Source organism: Rhineura floridana, chromosome 1 (assembly GCF_030035675.1).
Source record: "Rhineura floridana isolate rRhiFlo1 chromosome 1, rRhiFlo1.hap2, whole genome shotgun sequence".
Classification (NCBI taxonomy): domain Eukaryota; kingdom Metazoa; phylum Chordata; class Lepidosauria; order Squamata; family Rhineuridae; genus Rhineura; species Rhineura floridana.
The window spans coordinates 23,473,263-23,493,073 of record NC_084480.1 but is presented as its reverse complement, the minus strand read 5'-3'; the positions used below and the strand labels follow the sequence as shown (position 1 = coordinate 23,493,073).

The following is a 19,811-nucleotide window of genomic DNA, read 5'->3' as shown; positions in this document are numbered from 1 at the left end:
AGGACCTGTTTTTCTGCTCCTTGCCTGAAAGAATCCTGGGCTGCTTCTGCCAATTGCCCTAATACTGTGGAACCCAACGGAAGCATGTCTGACCCCATCCCTCACCTAAAGGACTAGTGGTTGCTGGGTTGATATGTGTGTGCATCAGTGAGTTTGGGGTTTTGTGGATTATTGCCTGTTTCTTGTAAGCTGTCTTGAGAATCATTTGATTGAGAAGCAGGGTAAAAACAATATTTAAAAAATGAACGAATAAGCAAACAAATAGTAAGTACAGTGCTACATGGACCAATCATCTGATTTAAAATAAAAGCAGTTCCTATGCTCAGTTGTTGGAGTGTATTTCCACCCTGTAAAAATCTTACTGCTACACCTATCAGCTTAATATCCAGCAGATGTATTAAGCTGTGTGTCTTGTGTTTCCTTAGCCGCGGTGATCAGATCCTGGAAGCAGATTCGGTCAATTTGCGTCACGCGGCTCTGAGTGAAGCTTATGCCATTTTAAGTGAATGTGGCCCTGGCCCAGTTAGCCTTATCATTAGCCGCCATCCCAACCCAAAGGTAAGGAGAAAAACGTATCAGGAATGCAACCTCTGGGCCAGCACTGGCCTACAGCTTTGTATCCTGAACTCTCTGAAATGGGTGCATATATAAAGATATTTTATTGCAATGGGACGTCTGTGCATCTTGCTCCAAGTGTCACTAAACTTAATTCCTAACAATTCCAATTCATATAATTGTTTATAAGTGGGTTGTTTGATGATCCCTTTAAAATCAATGGGAGCATTGCTGCTACTGAATTTGATCGGTGGATTTCAGCCTGTATCTCACAATCTAGACCTAAAAGTGCTAGTTACCACATTTCAGGCCTTGCATATCTCAAATAGCAGATTTGCTCATCTTTTCTTCTCCATCCTTTATGACCTACAGGTGCAGCCCCATTCTGTGTCCCTTTGGATGCTAAAGTAAGATAGCTTAGGGCACGCAGAAGGGCCTTTTCAGTGTTGGCTCTTATGATGTGAAAACACAAAGTGGCAGGCCTCAGGTGGTACAGCTCTTTCTGATATGAAGATTGGTCAAAACACATTGGACAGTGATCCTCCTCAGGGGCAAATTGTCTTTGTATTTCCTCCACATATGTCTGCACTACTTGGATGGAGTTGTTTTAATTGGTGTGCCAGGATCGGTCACATGAAGACACTTAGCCCTTGAGATAATAGTCAGTCTTCATCTAAGAAAGTGCAACTTTCAAGCACCAGCTAGACATCTGCTCACCCCTTGGCTTTTTCAGTGCTACCCCCTCTGTTTACATAGGAAAACTTCCTTCTTCAGGGATTTCCACCAGGCCCACTTCTGTAGCTTCATATTTCAGAGAATGCTTTATGTCTTGGCATGGACAGTTTTCATTATTTTGCACTTTGCTGTTTTCATATTTTTAGATTTTATTTCTGTTGATCTTTTACTAAATTTTGCATGTTGTTTTCATATTGTAAGTATCTTTCTGTCTAATTTTACAGAAAAAAATATTTATTTTAGTTATTGTTTATTTAAGGTATTTATATCATACTCTTTGACCCAAAAGGCTCAGGGCGTATTAATGGTTAAGATGTATGAACAGGCATATACATATACATAAGGCATCCTTCTTCAGATATCCATGTTTTTATAGCTAATCCACATTCCATCACACAGAATATTTTTGTTACCAAATTACCTGGTATTCAGGGTCTTTATGTACTTCCAAAACCAATACCACAAAATATACCTTTCTCCCATTTTCATTATTCTCAGTGAATGTGACACAGAAACCTCATTTAAACTGTTGAGTTTGCCTTAAGGGTTCATTCTGTACCTCTCTGTTCAAGGAAGTTCAGATTTCAGACCCACCTAGATGCCTGATTTTAATTCTTGAAAAATGCATTCGATTTTCACTGGCATTACAAACCAAGAAAATTGATTATGCATTTCAATTCCTTTCCAGCTCTCACATTTAAATCTGCTATATATTGTTTCTTGAGGACAAAGGTATCCAGGGCTTGGGTGGGCAGTTAAAAATATTTTATCCACTGATCATAAATTTCATTTTGATATTTTTTTTAAAAAGCATGGAATTTATTAAAGTTTATCTCCAGGTGTACACAAAACAGACAAAGACAATGTGAAAGAAAAGTAAGTTAATAGATACTCAAGTAACAATTGATCTTACCCTCAAATCAATAAAAACGCAACCCATAACCCTTGAACAACTGAAGTGAAGGCACAGACAGCCTTAACATATTCATAAAGAGGAGATAAAACAATTAATTTGAAGACCTTCCAAAACTACCAGATTTTGGTCAAAATCCTAAAGCCATCAAGTTCTGGGTCTTGGCAAATCTCAACCAGGAGGGCATTCCCCAAGGTAGGCACCATATTGGAATCCTGCCCTGCTTATTATCTTCCCTGTAGCATCTACTGTATATAGCCTCTATTTGTAGGTTTCAGAGGAGTCTGTTTTATTCTTTTCGTGAAACATCCTGAGAATGTAATTTTGGGGTAGACAAAGGAAAATAAAAGGGTGGACAAGGAAAATAAAAATTTTGCTGCACAAAGCATAAATGTTATTTATGTTTTCATCTTAATATTAGGTTTCTGAACAGGAGATGGATGAAGCCATAGCACGCACCACTCAGAGAGAAAGCAAGGATATCTCTTCTCCTCTCAGTACAGGTACTAGCTCATTAGCTTTTAATACTGCACCAGATCATTCTGTTACCTGCTCCAGAGGTCACAATCCTTTTGGAGCCTATGGGCACAATTGGAACTTGGAGGGAGTGCCATGGACATCACCCCTTCTGGTCGACTCCCTCCCCCCTCCCCAATTCAGGCTCTCCCACCAACAGAAAAGTGTGTGTGTGTGCGCGCACCCCCCCCCACACACACACACTTCACTTTTCCAGGGTAAAAGTCAGGCTCAGTAGAATTAAACCAGATCCGCTTGACTTTGTGTGCTTTTACATGGGGTAAAAAATCACAGGTCCAGTGCTTGCCAGCAAGGCATGGATCCTCAAAGGTTTTTATACAATATGAAAACAAAATCATCAACTCATCACAGAAAACAGATGTGGACAAAGAGGCGATCTGTGATTTGACAGTAGTTTGTAAAAAAAAAATGTGACTCCATATGAGACTCCTCGGACCCATGTTTTTGTAGCATGGCAGAGTGGGTCCATGATTTTTATTGTTCCGTCAATAGAGACAGGTGTGATCTGTAATTTAATGGTGGTTGGGAGGACAGGGGGGAAATGGAATGATCCATTATGCTTGATCCAGTAAGTGTGTGTGCGTGCGTGCATGGCTTCTCGCTGTCTTTCAGACACTTCATTCTCTTTTATTTCTATGGCACCACACTTTCTCCTCTCTGGCCCCTCTGTTTTCTTCCCCAAAGTCTGCCACATCTCTCCCTTTCCCTCCTATTTTCTTGATTGCCCTACTTTCTGTTCAGCTGTCAAGGTTACCCATCTGAGCCTTGAAAAGCACATGGAGATGAAAGAGGAAGTGAGAAAGAGTGTCTCTTTCTCAGCTTCCTCCTTCAGCTTTATGTACTTTTCAACGGGGGAAAAGGGGACCAGAAGTGGGGGGCTGAGAGGCTTTGCAGGCACCAGGAAGTCCTCAAGGCACCATTGCACCCACAGGCACCATGTTGGTGACCCCAGAACTGCAGCATAGCTGCATCCACAGAGCTTTTATTATGTGTGTATTCTCTGCAAACGAATGCTAAATTCTATTACCAAAAGTAATTAGGCAAAGTAAGGAGAACTTTTGGTATTCAGTTGTTGCTGGCCCCATGTCTGGGGCCTCTTATGGTGGATCTGCTCAGTCACTGTCTCAGCACAGTAGCTCATAAGACTGGCTGTGAGAATCTCACACCTCTTCTAATGGTGGCCGCTTGACAAACCCATTCGCTCGCAGGCTAGTTTAACCAAGGAAATTAGTCTGACCAGTGGAGCTGGTTTCTTCCCCTGGAGATCCCAAATCAGAAGCTGGAAAGGGGATTCATAGAAATCATCCATCTCAACCCTCAGTCCCATAACAGTATCATATATGATTAGGTAGATGTTACTGCTCAAGGGGAGGGTGTTACTTTGGGGGGGAGGGGGCAAACAGCCACATGCTCATACATTGAAAAGCTGAGCCCCCAAAGACCTTGACAACCTATCAGTTAGGCTGATAATATAGTCTATGTGGCTGTTGTTTTGCAACTTGAAATTGTCTCTGTCTAATCAAATTGTATTTCGCAGGGAATCTGCCCAAAAGCCCATCTCCTAGCACGAAGTCTAAACAGTCGGAAGCCTCCTCACCCTTGAGCTGGACAATGAAGCGCTTCTTGGAGCCAGGAAGCCGGGTAAAAGAATTAAAATTCAACAACAATATGATCACGTTTTGAATGTGAACTTCAGTGGATAATTATATGCTTGGACAAATCCTAGTGCTTCCTCTCTCTCTCTCACACACACACCCGCTAGTGTGCATCCAGGGCAAGTGGCTGAGAACATCAAACAGTGAAAACATCTTCACCAACCTCCTGCAACCCAAAAACCAGTCCCTTCCCAAACACACTTTGGCTGCCTACACATCATACATTTGAAGCACATGGCTCGCACCACAAACAATCCTGAGAAGTGTAGTTTACCCTCACTGTACCCTTAACAAACTACAGTTCCCAGGATTCTTTGGGGGGGACCCATGTGCTTTAACTGTGTTGTGTGTATGGAGGCCTGCTCTTTCCTTACCCTGAAGCTGTGGTGGGAGGGCCAGCAGCACTAGAGGCATGTGGGGAGAAGAGATGAAGGATGTATTCTCCCACTCTCCATAGCCACTTCACATTTGGGTAACAACTGCATACCAAAGTTCAGAGGATTGTAGCAGATGTAGTTCAACAATGGAACCAGTTACATAAGAAAAGCTCTACTGGATCAGACCAAAGGCCTTTGTAGTCCAGCATCCTGTTCTCACAGTGGCCAACCAGATGCCTATGGAAAGCCTGCAAGAAGAACCTGAGTGTAACAGCACTTGTGATTCCCAGCAACTGGCATTCAGAGACACACTGCCTCCAATAGTGGAGGTAGAAGCCATTTTGGCTAGTACCTAGAGCAGCCTTTCCCAACCTTTGGGTCCCCAGATGTTGTTGCTGGACTACAGTTCCCATCAGCCTCAGCTAGCATGACCAATAGCCAGGAATGATGGGAATTGTAGTCCAGCAACATCTGGGGACCCAAAGGTTGAGAAAGGCTGACCTAGAGGAATGGTGGGATTTCTTTCACTGGAGTTCATCAAGCAGAGGCTAGACAGCCATTGTAGGCGATGCTGTAGCCACCAGTGGCTGGTGACTCCATGTCAGGTGAAGCACCTTGGACAGCTCCTTGAAAGTTCAAACTAAACCCCGGAGTGGATTCCACTGCTCCACTGACATGGAGCCAGCAGGCGCCACTGGCTCTAAGTCTGCATTTCTTGCATCCAGCAGGGGGTTGGAGAAAATGCCCTACAAGGCAACCTCCGGCTCGGTGATTCTCCCAAGGGCTGCTGCAATTCTGGAGTGAGTAGTCACCTTAAGAAGAAGAAGCATATCTGTCAGCACAGTTGATTTCATTTCTGCTTTGGATTGGTTTTGCTCTTTGAGGAATCTGAGCTACCTGAAAATTTTATATGTCGTACCTGCTCTCTCGGATGATTGCACATGCTCATGTTTCCAGTTTCTTTGTTGGGTTTCTTTGTTTTTGATATTTTTGTCCTTGTTGTTATTCTGCATGGAAAATCTGTGAAAAGAGAAAGGTTGATATGAGAAAATGCAAGACAAATTGTTATTTTTTCTTTAAAAAAGCAGTGCCTGCCCTTGGCTGGTGAAAGGCCAGTTGACCCTTGCCCATGGAAAGGCAGCCACTACATCATTTCCCATTTTGGTTTCCATTCTCTTTCCTATAAATTAGGCTTGGGGTGCAATCCTAGCTGCTGTTCCCACTGGTAGGGCTTTGTGGAGCCAGCACTACCTCCTCACCCCTCCTGCTACTCATGGCAGCCACAGTGGAAGGCAGGGAGTCCACGTGCCCACCCACCCAACAAATAGCTGATTTTTTAAAAAAATGGCACTGCTCTAATCGATTTCTCCCTGTCTTTATTTCAGCAGGGTTCCATCAATTCTGAAACGGAGTTCTCTCAGTACTTCTTACAAGATGGAGCCAGCCAGCTGTCACTTTCAGAGACTACCATAACAGGCTCCAGTGATGAGGAGCAGCTCCGCCCCAAGAGTGGGAGCAGCTCCTTGGATGAGAGTTTTCCTTCTCCTGGTATACCAAGTAAGCTATAGTAATGAAGTAAAGAAACGGAATGAGGTCTAACATTACTCTCCATCTCACTGTCTTCTAAGCTTCTGGCTCTGAAGAGGATACAGTGTATTGGTTTGTATCCAAAGCAGCGCCGAGGAACATGTCCCCTTAGCTCAAGGATTTCTGCTTGCGCGACAGGACTTCTTTCTTCGCCTCGCGCCTGCCTAAATCTGTTCTAGGGGTTCCCCCAACCCTCTGGAGCAGTTTTTAGGAGGATGTGGGGCCCACACAGGGGAGAGGAGGGTAAAGTCCCATTGTGCAAGTGGGAATTCTTACACTGATGGGATGCGTTAGTTGGACACCGCCCATTGTCTGGTGGTGTTTTTTTTTAGTCATTATTTTATTTATTAACTTTATTTATTGTTACATTTATATCCCACCCTTTTCCCAGAAGGTGCCCAGGATGGCAAACAAATAGTAAAATGCTAAAAATATCTTTAAAACATTTTAAGAGCAAAACATCTTAAAAACTTTTTTTAAGTATTTAAAAACATCTTAAAAACAATTCCAACGCAGATGCAGACTAGGATAAGGTTTCTACTTAAAAGGCTTGTTGAAAAAGGAAGGTCTTCAGTAGGTGCCGAAAAGACAACAGAGATGGCACCTGTCTACTATTTAAGGGAAGGGAATTCCAAAGGGTAGGTGCCACAACACTAAAGGTCCACTTACTATGTTGTGTGGAACAGACCTCCTGATGGGATGGTACAGCAGGAGGCCCTCACCTGCAGAGCACAGTGATCCACTGAATATATAAGGGGTAAGATGATATTTCAGGTATCTTGGTCCCAAGCTGTATAGGGCTTTATACACCAAAACCAGCACTTTGAACTTAGCCTGGTAGCTAATGGGCAGCCAGTTCAATTCTTTCAGCAGCAGGGTAACATGTTGACAATATCCTGCACCAATAAACAGGTGCGCCACTGCAGCGTCTGGACCAACATCAGCCCTGCTAATTTCTCATATCACCATTACATTGTAGAATCACAATACTATATGTTCTTTCTTAGATACCAAAGAACCAGGGATTTGTGATTCACCAAGCAGTGGGAACAACTCACCTGGTCCTTTCAGTAAGCAAAGGGAGAATGTTACTCGGCATGTTAGTTTCAGTGACAGCCCTAAAGGTTCACGTACCGCCTTCCAGAGGCAGCGGAGGCTTGCTTTCTATGATGGTGATGCAAGCGACGAGGATGACTTTGCCAAACAAGATGGCGTTCGATTTCAAAGGGGACCAAGGTCCAAAGGCCAGAGGAAGGCAGAGGGCAACTGCGAGGTCACCATGGCAACTTCTCCAGTAGAAGGTAGTGCTACGAACCAGGAGAGAGAATTTACAACAAGTTTCCACAATGACTCAACGATGAGTGGCTTTAGGGATTCTACAGAGAACGCCGTGGAGCATACAGTGGATCCTTCCCTTCCAGTCAAACCATCTGATTACTCAAATGTGCCAGAGCTTCAGCCAGGTCACCTGAGCTTGAAGGAGTTTCGAGAGGCACAACTGGAATCCAAGAGATCGCCTAAGCTGGAGCACAAAGCAGTCACTCGAGTTAAAAGCCTGATGAGCACTGAATACCATGGTATTCCACGGCAGAAGAATGAAGAACACGGTACTTGCAACAGACCCAGTGGGAGGGTGCTTCCACATATCCAGATGAGCGAAGCACAAGAAAGCCGTCTGGGGCAGAGCCACCCTGAAGCGCTTACCTTGACTCGGAATGAAAATGAATCATTTGGCCTTGATCTACAAATCCATGCCACTCCCTTGTGTGTTGTGATCACAGGCTTGCGGCCTGGTGGAGCAGCTGAAAGGGTACTCACTTCACAGTTTCCTTGCTATCATTTTTTTTCCCCTGATAGGATATTAATGCTGAAGGGAGTTGCACTTATACAAGGAAATTTAGGCTGCAGTCCTATACTCACTTACCTGAAAGTAAGCGTCACTGAACACAGGACTCAGCAGTGTAGGGTGTATGTTTGACTAAAGGTGTATAGGAGAGTTATTTCATGGGCAATGTTGATTTTGTGAATCTTCCAGTCCATTTCACTTCTGCCCTCCCGTTATTAATGAGAGGACTTAGCAATGTATACCCATCCTACCTGGCTTAAGCTCTAAAGAGTCAGTGGGGAAAATATGCCATTCTGAATTAATCAATTTTTGTATTTGTACCAGTGATCATTGCTGCTCTGCCAGTTTTGCAGAGTGAGTAATCATAGCTATGTAGAGTGTAAGATGTTAGAATCAGAAAGTATTAAATTTTAAAAGGCATGAAGCTTTTTGAGAGGGGAGAACAACTGGGCTGCTATTGAAGTTTAAAAAATTTAACGCATGAGTATTTATTCATCTTTTTTACCTAGACATGTGATTTTCAAATTATTATAAAAAGGGCCTCCTTTTGGAAACCAACAGTAACTCATCGACACAGGAATTTGAGGCATCTAATGGTGTTGATAGCACTAATGAAAATAACAAGGCAAATTTGTGGATGATAGGCTTATCAATGCTATTAATCATGATAGTTTGGAATGCACTTTTTATGTTCAGAGTCAGCATATCTCTGAGTTCCGGATGCTGGGGTCAAACAAAGGGACAGTTCCATTGTCTTTCTGCTTGGCTTTTTGGCTTCTCAGAGGCATCTGGCTGGCTTCTTGCTGTTGGACACAAAATGCCAGAATAAATGGATTCTACAGTCTGATCTAGCAAGGTAGTTATTGGCTGCATTCAGACATAACACTAAGCCATGGTAGCCAACATAATGCCATCCAGAGTTGCAGGACTGCATATCCCATCATCCCTGACCATTGGCCTTCCTGGCAGGGGCTGAAGGGAGTTGTAGTTCAGCAACGTCTGGAGGGCACCACATAGGCTACCCCTGCACTAAACCATGGTTTAGCATTTTAAGAAAGAGTCTACTCTTCTCCCAGGCCTGTGTGCTCCCCCTTTGCTATCTTCCTCTGATGTGGCCATGAAGAGATCAGAAGCTTCCACTTCCATTTTACATTAATTACAGTTTAGTGTGTTGCACATGTGAGCGGTGCAGACTGTTGGCTCCAATGTCAATGGGGCAGTGAATCTGCTCTGGGTTTTAATGCGAACTTGTTACCTTGGACAGCTCCTTGAAAGTTTAGACTCACACCCGGAGTGGATTCACTGCCCTGCGGACATCGGAACCACTAGCCTCTGCTGTCTGCGAGTTACATTGATATCGTTGCGCCAGAAATAGGGATTGCAGGTTTTTGTGCGTTGTTTCCTCTGATAGCACACGTTGACTTAACAATTGTAATTTTAACAGGCCTCTATGGGGAAGCTGGTTCCAGGAGATGAGATCCTTGCTATCAATGGTATGCCAATTCATGGATTCTCTTATGAGGAAGTCTGCCAATATGTGCGGTGTCTTCCCCCATCTATCACACTGGACATCCAGAAAGCTGTTTCTGGTAAGAGATTTTCTTACCCCTTTGAACTGGGATCAGTGGGTCTATACAGTAATACTTTATTTATTATTTATTTAAAAGGTAAAGGTGTCCCCGCACTTATAGTGCGAGTCGTTTCTGACTCTTAGGGTGACATCTTGCGACGTTTACTAGGCAGACCGTACATATGGGGTGGGATTGCCAGTTCCGTCCCCGGCCTTTCTTTACCCCCCAGAATGTGCCGGGTACTCATTTTACCGACCACGGATGGATGGAAGGCTGAGTGGACCTCGACCCCTTTTACCGGAGATTCGACTTCCTCCTTCCATTGGAATCAAACTCCGGCCGTGAGCAGAGCTTCGGCTGCGTTACCGCCGCTTACCACTCTGCGCCACGGAGGGTCTTTGTCAATTATTTATTTATTAGATTTATATCCCGCCTTGCCTCCTGAAGGAGCCCAGGGCAGCAGACATAAAACAGTTTAACAAAAAGAAGAAAAAAACATACTAAAAGCAGTTAAAAGCATTCAAAAACACAATTACAATTAAAAACATTTTAAAAAATTCTAAAACAGAGATAAAATGTAGTAAAACAGTTAAAAGCATTCTAAAACACAGCCGTGTTATATATGGACTAGGTAAGGAACCAAAGAGTTTTTTTTAAAGCATAAACCAATATAGGAATCAAATTGTTCTTGTTGTGAACAACAACAATAATAAATCTCTACTTCCTCCCAGAAGGAGCCCATGCCATTGAGTTGTGTTCAACTGTTAGTCAGTTCTTTAAATCTTTTTATTTGTTTGCTTGTGATTTTTTTATACCACCCTTCAACATCAGGTTCAAGGGTGAATTGCAAGAAAATGGATAAAATATGACAGGACAAAATAAAAATGCAATCCAAAACTCAAGAGTAGCATTTAAAAGCAGCATAAAAACCAGATCATTAAAAAAATCTGGGAAATAAAATGGTCTGTGTATGGCACCAAAAAAAATAATGAGTAGCCTTAGCCTTAGATGATCAAGGCAGGTAACTTTTTTTTAGATAGTAATAAAAGCAATATTCAAACAAATAAATCCACTCACATAAAGAGTCTGGAGCTTAAAACTATGTTAAATCTGAATTCCCTCAAGGTATGTGTGGAGCAGCTATCACAGATTAGAAACCACAGGGAGAGCTGAGGTAATACCTCATCCATAATGATTTTTAGTGGCAAAAAAAAATTACTGGTCAAATGTGTTCACACGTTTAGCTCCAAGTCAATAAGTAAGAAGACTTTTTAGTTATAAAAGTGATTAAAGTTGTTGCATGCACTGTTCAGGCAGTGCTATAACTGTAGTGGGGCGCAAGCTGCTTGATGTTGGTAGCGACAATAGGGAATCCCTTAATATTTAGCCCTGAAATCCTATCTGCTACTCCATAAGAAGCTGCACCTGGTTCAGACACACTCCAGAGGTGCCTCTGGGTTCTAAGTTTCCTCACATCAGGCCAAGATTTCCTAACATTCCTTCCAAGATGGCAGCTGAGTTAGAGAAGAACAGATGGTGGTTTATTGTAACAAAAGCTTGTTGGCCTCTTGAAGAGGTCAAGCCTGCAATCCTATCCCTTTGGAATATGAAAATACTATTCATAGTGCCTTTCAGACTTTGACAGAATGCACGGTTAAAACAGAGAGGGATTCTGTTATGCTAGATGGATGAACTGCAAGCACTAAGCAAAAACAAAAATCAGAAACTAAAGAAATGAAATTAATATAAGACAAGAATCTGAATCAAATCTTATCTTGGCTTTAGGCAAATCACCTTCTCATCTTCAAATGGCCTGCCGTATAGGAGTATTGTAAGGCCTACTAAGAGATGCCTATGACTTTTTAACATTTTATAACATGTCATATCAGTATTTACTGTTAGTAGAATTAATATTATTCAAACTTTCCTATCCATCTTCTTAACAATTACTGGACCTAGGCTGGATCTTTAAAAATAAAAACCAAATGCTTGTATGTAGTTTGCAATTTCACTTAGTTAAGAGGATGACAAGGCTTCTTTGCTTCCTTCTTTATGCAGCTATGAACAGATTGACAAATCTCACTGTATCTTCGGAGGTGGAGGAGGCAGTTCAGAGAAATCCAAGCAACGTTCTTATGAATGAAGACGAAAACAGCTCTGCACATCATCACAAACCTCTTCATGAAGGCAACACTGATTATGTGGCAGACAGGACGGTATTGCCATCTGATGCCAAGACCAAGGCGATAGCAGCAGATTCCATGGAAACCAGCTGTGCCCAGAATAGCACTGTGGTACGATTAGGAGACATCAATAACTTCCTTGGCAAAACAAGTTCCTCAGAGGAAAAACACAGTAAGTGTTTTTTAATCAGGGACAGGTGTGGCAAGGAAGATGCACCTGGGATGAGAGAAGATGCTTGTTCTAATGCTAGATCAGATATAGTTAAGAATGACCTTCCAGGTAGGGCTCTGAATGATGCATCTAACACACAAGAAATCTTGGGGTTTTCTGCCTTGGACTCCATTAACACAAGCAAGATCTTCACTGTGAATCAAACCCGTTTAAGTAACTATTCCAGGAATTTTAGCAGTTTCAACGAAGACAGTTTGGCTGGAATGGAGAGCAAAATCAATACTATCCCAAACTCTATGTATGCTGCTGCAGAGGATTCCAGTTCAGACACGGAATCCATAGCCGAAACGCCTGGATTTTCTGGCAATCCTTCCCTCTTACAGCCTGCCTGTGACAAACCCCTGGAGACCCATAAGGCTATTGAGTCAGATGAGGAGCAGATTGAACTTTGCTGTCTGAATAGTGAGCAGGAACACTTTCTTCAGGAACAGCTGGTCACGTCCACTTCAAAAGCATTTCATCATCCACCAGAATGCAATCCTTCAAATAATGCTTTGCAGGCAAAAATCAAGACAGAAATTGGCTCACTGGAAATACCCAATGGGAGATCCTTATTAGAAGAACCACATTCTCCAAGGCACTCCAACGGAGGACGTGTGGTTCCATCCATGGCCTTTCATTCTGCTTTTCAGGTTTCTCCATCTGTGATGGATAAGTTAGGTCACAATTATGCAGTTTGCTCTTTAAGCAGTGGCTCCTTAAGGAGAGGAGAAAGAATGAGCATGGAGAGCAAAGAGGGAATTATGGAGGCATGTGAGACGTCCAGACGTGATATCCAAGACAAGCATTTGTGCATGACAGAAACCATCAATGGTTGGGACTGCAACTTGCCAGAAAAAGATGAACACAACAAGAACCAAAAACTGCATACAGGAAATGATTTAGCAACACATTTTGGCAGTCATATAGTTGGCTACAGTTCTGCTTTGACAAAGAAAGGGACCAGTGACTCAGGCCACTTGAACAAACCGGACACCCACCCCACAAACTGTACATCACTGAGAACAGTAAACAGCCCCAAATCTCCCCATTTGACAAAATCAAAAGATCTGAGTAAGGCCACTGCTGCTCATGACTTACCAGGAAAGAATGAAAAGGCAAATACCTCAAAATGTTCAAATGTAAAAATCCCAAGTTCTGGCCAATGCAAAGGCAGTACAGTCCCACACAGTCCATCCTCTTCCAAAAAACTGCATCATGAAACAAGAGAGATTCCCCAGAAGAGCACTGCAGAAACTCTTTCAAATAACCAACGAAACAAACCAAGGCCAAAGTTAAAGGGCTTTATCATTAAAAGTAAGGCCAAGACTCAGTCAGATACCCTGGGCACTGTTCCTGCACAAGCTGGTGGTGCTGACCCCAAAAAAGCATCCATTCCTGTGCAATCATCACCCCGGCTTCTTCTAAAGAAAGGCACTTCACTCCATAACTTAGCCACACATTTGGAGCCACCTAGCAGGAGCCTTTCAATGGGTTCTGGGATTCTTCAACAGGATGAGGAAAATAAATCGTCTTTAGCTGTGCCTCAGGAATTACCTTTACCTTTGTTGAATGGTGACAGCAACAGTGCCAAAAACAACAAAGATAAATCCATTAGCAATCTGGAACTTGGTAATGTTGGAACTGCAGAGTGTCCTGCAGAGCAAGAAGCTACACAGATCCCAAAAAGTGCAGTTATGAATAATGAAATGAGAGGTAAGATTGATGCTGGTGAACACCACACAAGAAAAGGCCTTTCCCAGATAAATGCAGGTTCTGAAGTTACAATCCTAAATAACAAGACTGATAATTGTGGAATGAATATGAGGTTGTTGAATCATGGTGGATATGAAGTTAAGCTGTTAGGATCTGATAACACCGAGCCTTTTAAAAAAGAGCGTTCAAGCCTTCTTTATCCCCCTCAGCAGCAGCAGCAACAATCAGGTCAGGATATTCAACGTACTTTCATTGAGGTGAGGCTATCTTCCACCTCCTTCCCACCATCCTCATTGATTCCAGAGCTGTCTCTGGAGAAGGAGGAAAGTCACAATAAGATTGTCTGCCAACCAGAAAGCAATGTGCACAACATTAGGCAGAACGCTTTTGAGGAAGAAAGCATACGTAATCCCCTAAAACCTGTGACAAGGACCTATTCAATGCCTGCCCAGCTATCAGATCATTTGAAGGAGGACAGCCATGCTATGGATACACCAACACATCATGTCCAGGATATCCTGAGCAATGTTTCAGGTGAAAAATACCCTCATGCGGAGATGGGCATGCTGAAAATTGTCCATCTCAGTCTGATGAATGGCACTCAAGATGGAAAAGAGATGTCTAACAGTACCCCCAGATCCAGCAGTCAAGAATTGCCTTTGACCAACAACAGCAGTCGCATTGCAGATAAATTAAAAACTTGCAGGAGGAATTATTACTATTATGAACTCAACTGGCCACATGATCCCATTTCATCTTTTTCTGTGAAACAAAGAATTAAATCATTTGAGAACCTTGCTAATTTCGATAGGCCTCTGGTCAAAGCTATAGACATACATTCTACCTCTCTCAGCTCTAAACTTTCCATTGGTAGAAGGTTGTCTGCTGGTACTTCTGCCGTTTCAGCTATTGGTGCAAATGACCCAGTCCAGTCACAGAGAAAAAGTTTGAGTTCCTACTGTGAAAGTGAAATCCCAGCATCCCCACAGATGACAAAATCATCAACCAGTGCAGCATTAACCCAACTGCAGCATAATCCTCCTGAGAACAGCAAAGATGATGCTCACTTGGAGAAGAGTGAAAGGTGTGGTGCTTTGGAAGGTCCAAATAGTTTGCCACCATCAACTCCTAACGTCCGAAGAAGTAGAGCCTCAGGTGGGCACATCAGACACGCACCCTTATCCCGCTCTAAGATCCGGGAGCTAAGGGCCTTGAGTATGCCAGATCTTGACAAGCTGTGTAGTGAAGACTTCTCTGTAGAGTCCCAGGCTTCCCATTTCAAAACAGAATTGGAAGTTACACCTGCAGCAAAATCTCTTGGTCTTCCCATTGAAAGTGTTTCTAATCTGAATGAATACTCAGGACTCTCCAGTCTTGTGTTAGCAAGCAGGCAGCATTCAAAAGAAAGCAGTCCCTGGAACAGTAGTTCTGGCACTCCTGGCTCAGCATCTGATGAGGAAATGCTGCAACACGATGCCACCATAAATAGGATGAACCCAGGGAAAAGCTGGTCAATCAGGTTAGTGGCACCATTTTCTCGAACGCTTTGCTTGAACCCTTATATCCTAGCTTGATCACTGGGATCATCTGTAGGAATGTTGCTGGTTGTCTCCTGAGTTGGTGAGGCTCATTTGACATCAGCACAAAACTGAGCTTTTGGTGTTATTGGCCGACTCTTGTGGAATGCTTTTACAATAGAGATTCAGCAGGCGCCTTATATATTAACCTTCAGATGTTTGCTGGAAACATTTCTTTGCTGCCAGGCTTATGAAAACAATTAAGAAAACATATTTTCCATAACAGGCAGCTGATGATCTGTTTTCATTTTTGTGTGGCTTTTACTGTATTATAATAGCCGTAAACCATCTTGATATATACATTTTTAATTGTGACAAACAAATACTTTTAATAAAGAAATAAATATTTGTCTTATATCAGGAATGGGTCAAGTTCCAGAGCCTAAAAGCCACACAGCAAAACATTCTCAGAGCCAAGAGTCACAAGTCATAGGGTGCTTCCAAATGGGGGCTTGATTTGCAAATGGGTCGTTGAGATAAGTGGGTGTTGGCAACAGATTTATTTTACTTATAGAAGTCTATCCGGAAAGGGTAAATCCAGATTAAATGAAGAAGAAAAAGTACAGACTGGCATTTTAATGCCAATGCCATCATCTGGACACTATATAAAAAAGTTGCGTGCATGGGAAGTAATGGTCCCACAATAAACACCCATCTGGAAGCATTCATATATTCTGGGCTGTATACTCTGCACTAAAACATTGTTATCATTATCAACATCATCATCAACAACAACCACCACAACAATAATATCCCGCTCTTCCACCCAAAAGGCGCCCAGGGAGACATCAGCATCTTGCACCCAGGACTGATTCTGCAACGATTGGCAAATTATGCACAATGGACAAACTTTGCATACTTTCCCTTGTTCTGCATAATTTATACTCCGGGTTTAAAACTATTTTGCATAATCTAGTCTGCTTTTTCTAAGCCTGGTGGAGGATAAGGAGCAGCACAGGTCTCTGAAGCCCCTCAACATCAGCTCCTAGAAATCTTACTCAATCACCCATCTGGCTTCTCCTGGCTTCTGCCAGGCACTGCCCCCATACTTCCATGCATATCTTTGCAGCTATAAGAACGAAAAACTTGGGTACTTTTGAAATGACTGTAAAGATTCATTGGAAGCTATATTCTGCACCAGATACCAAATCCTGCCCATTTCCTGCCCTTTTGCAGAATCACAGCATGCATACCACCCTGTGTACATTCCGTTACTTCTTGTTCTCCAAAAGCGGACTATAGCCCCAGTGCCTCTCCTGCTGCTTCTCCCTCCCCCTTAGCCCACCATATCCCCTTCCTTCCTGTTGCAACAGCATCTGCTCCTTCCATCTTGCACAGTGGCATGGGAGTACATGCTTTGCATGCAACAGATCCCAGGTTCAATCCCGGCATCTCCAGGTCAGACTAGCGAAAGAGTCCTGTCTAAAACTCTGAGGAACTCTGAAACTGACTCTGCTGCCAGTCAATAACGGCAGTACTTAGCTAGGGTGGACCAATGATCTGAGTTGGTATAAGGCAGTTTCCTGTGTTCCAGACTATTGTTTGACAGACCATTGCCATACTCCCCTCCCAGCCCAGTCCCAAAGGAACCCACACCCCTTGGGCCTACTGGTGCCTCTTCTCTCTACTGGTGCCTCCTGTCTCTTTTTCCTCCCTGGTTCTCAGTCCCAGTCCCTGTGCCTTTGATTGTAATGGACCCACACCGCTCGCTCTGATCAGCCCCAGCGTGTGGCTAGGAAGGAGAATCCTCCATTTCCATCAACAGGAAGCCATAGTCTAGGACTTTCTTATTATGTTGATTCAGGTTCTTGAACTGCCTGAGCCAAATGCAGCACAAAACCTGTCTTTGCTTTAGGTGCATATCTCAAATAGGAGAAAGAACTGTTAAAGCAAGAGATGCCCCAGAAAAGGCCTGGTTCACATGTCACGGTAAGCCAAGCTATGGCACAAATGTGCGGGCTCCCGAAAAGGGGATCGTGGCTGCTTGGCTCCTCCCCGTTCATTCTGCTGCTGTGCTGCACTGACCTAAGATCTGGTTTGGCTTCACATGTCGTTTGAACCCAGGCTCATGGTTTAGCTCTCTCACTCAAACGGCAAGCTGTAAAACATAGGACCAACCCTGGTTACAGCTCATGGTTAGCCCGGAGAGAACTAAAGCGTTAGCCAAGTTTCTGATGACACACTAAAGCACGCCATGGCTTAGCTCAGAAGCAGGATGACCGGGAAAGCGGCCGTGATCTCCTCTCCAGGAACCCACACATTTGTTCAAAGAGGGGGATTGTCTTCTGCTCTTGTTTCCATCGTTGCAACAATCAGGCAGCTAGGCGCGAGAAGAAGGGTTAACTTCCAAACCTGATCATTCAGAAATGCTCAAGGAGTGTCCTGTTCTCACCAGGCTTCCTAAGGAGGCAAGAGACTCCCCAGCAGAAATACAAGTGAGGGCAGCCCAAGGAATCAGTCCAGAATCTACCTCAAAACCAAGGGGATCAGGCAAGAATCAGGGCCAGAGCCATTCAGGTCAGAAGCCAAGCACTCTGTAAGCAACGTAGGTAAGGGGCAAGGCAAGAGGCAGGTCCGGGGTCCACAGGCAATCTTTAGCCGGGGCAGGTACAGAGCTGGTGCATAAATGTTGTTCCAGAAGCCCTTCCAGCCTAGCACTGAGGTTTCTATGCTGGAGCTGCTGAACCACACCCAAACTTAGCTGACTCCCATTGATCACCTGCAGCCAGACCTTTACTCCTGAGAAGTCTGATCCTGTAGTTTGGCACTCCTCTGGATGGGCTGGGTCTCCATCTGGTGTCGGAGGTGATGACTCCCCCTTGGGCTCGGGGGCTGTTCAGCCTCAATGTCAGAGGCCGAACTTGCTTGGGTGCAGATGGCCATTCTGGGTCTCATCATAGGACCCTGGCCCTCACTTTCAGATGGAGCCTGAGCCTGGGCTGGGTCCAAGATGGAAGCCTTCAGGTCGTCCTGCGATGAGGACTCCTCTGATGAGGACTCCCCTGGTTGGAACCTGACAAGGAGTCCCTTTGTTTTTGAGACAAAGAAAGGGAAGGTGTCTGGGCCCTGACATTTATGTTGCTGTTGTGCAACACTGTCCTATCTGAAGCAGAGCCAGTGGCGACGGATGGCTCCATGTCAGTGGGGCAATGGAATCCACTCTGGGTTTTAGTTTGACCGGTCAAGGAGCTGTCCAAGGTGCTTCAGCACTGTTCAGCCATTGAATAGAACTTTAGTGGATATTGCTCCACAAACCAGGTTGGCCATTTCCACATTTGGAAATAGAAATGTTGTTTTCGTTATGCCATTTTGCACATCTCTGTGATCTCATTCAGAACACCATTTTTGTGCTTCCATATTTTAGCTTGGATCAACTCTTGGTCTCCACCCTGGATCAGCAGAAATTGCAGACAATTTTGTCTTCAGTGACAACAAAATGTGACCTTCCTTCTTTACTTCAGGAAGCCAAAGCACAAGTAGAGGTAAGCTTAGGCAAGATCAAAATGGGCAATATTCTTAAGGTGCCTGTGGAAAAGGTTAGTATTGTCCTGTTCCCAGTGGGTGCGGCTCCATCACCCTAGACACCGTATTCCTTATGCTACTGTTAGGGACAGGATAGAAATGTGATTCTAGTTGCATTTAAAGGTGAACTTACCTAATTTGCACTTTCTGATGCAATACTTGAACCGAAACAGTCATTTTTTAAATGTTGCACTGCAGTTCTCCAGCCAAGCAATTTAATGTCTGTTACAAAAATGTATATAGTTTGCAAACAAATCCATATAATAGGTAAAATAACATTAAAATACTGTATATTATTGCAAAATGTGTATATTGGGCAAAAGTCTATATGAAAATGTGTGTACACAGTAAATTCACAATAAATTCACACAAATTCACAGTAAAATGTTGATGAATTGTCATAACTTTTTTTTTTTTAGAAAATTCACAAATTGATATGGAAATGTGGAAAACTGAAACTAGAAAAATGAGAAAGTGAGAGAAACCAAAACTGATATATTCACCCGTTCCTAGTTATTATGTGCATGTTCAGGGTTTGTTGGGGGGGTGTATTTTAATGGAGATTGTATATAAGCAAGGATGCCAGCACCTCTAAGTATTCATGGTGATTACAGGCTCAGTTCATATGTTATTCTCAAGGCCCAGGGTCTCTCCCAACAAGGCTTCCCAACTGGGGTGACTTTATATGCTTGAACAGGGATGGGGAAACTGTGGTTCTCCAGACGTTGCTGGCCTACAACTCTCATCATCCCTGGCCATTGACCATACTGGCTGGGGCTGATAAGAACTGGAGTCCAACAACATCTGGAGGGCCACAGATTCTCCA

At 43.5% G+C, this 19,811-nt stretch overlaps 1 protein-coding gene across 8 annotated transcripts in view; it reads left to right on the top strand.

Annotated features, from left to right (window-relative positions):
* The window catches only part of PDZD2 (PDZ domain containing 2), a 355,202-nt gene that overhangs the window by 305,656 nt on the left and 29,735 nt on the right, over positions 1–19,811 (top strand). For 7 of the 8 annotated variants that reach the window (XM_061615750.1, XM_061615759.1, XM_061615786.1 and 4 more), the window contains 8 exons: positions 426–558; positions 2,625–2,706; positions 4,278–4,381; positions 6,158–6,329; positions 7,367–8,169; positions 9,650–9,794; positions 11,835–15,405; positions 18,828–18,945. In XM_061615750.1, the coding sequence (XP_061471734.1) occupies positions 426–558; positions 2,625–2,706; positions 4,278–4,381; positions 6,158–6,329; positions 7,367–8,169; positions 9,650–9,794; positions 11,835–15,405; positions 18,828–18,945 (5,128 nt within the window). The remainder of the gene's footprint in view (positions 1–425; positions 559–2,624; positions 2,707–4,277; positions 4,382–6,157; positions 6,330–7,366; positions 8,170–9,649; positions 9,795–11,834; positions 15,406–18,827; positions 18,946–19,811) is intronic. The other variant, XM_061615769.1, reaches the window with a different exon arrangement.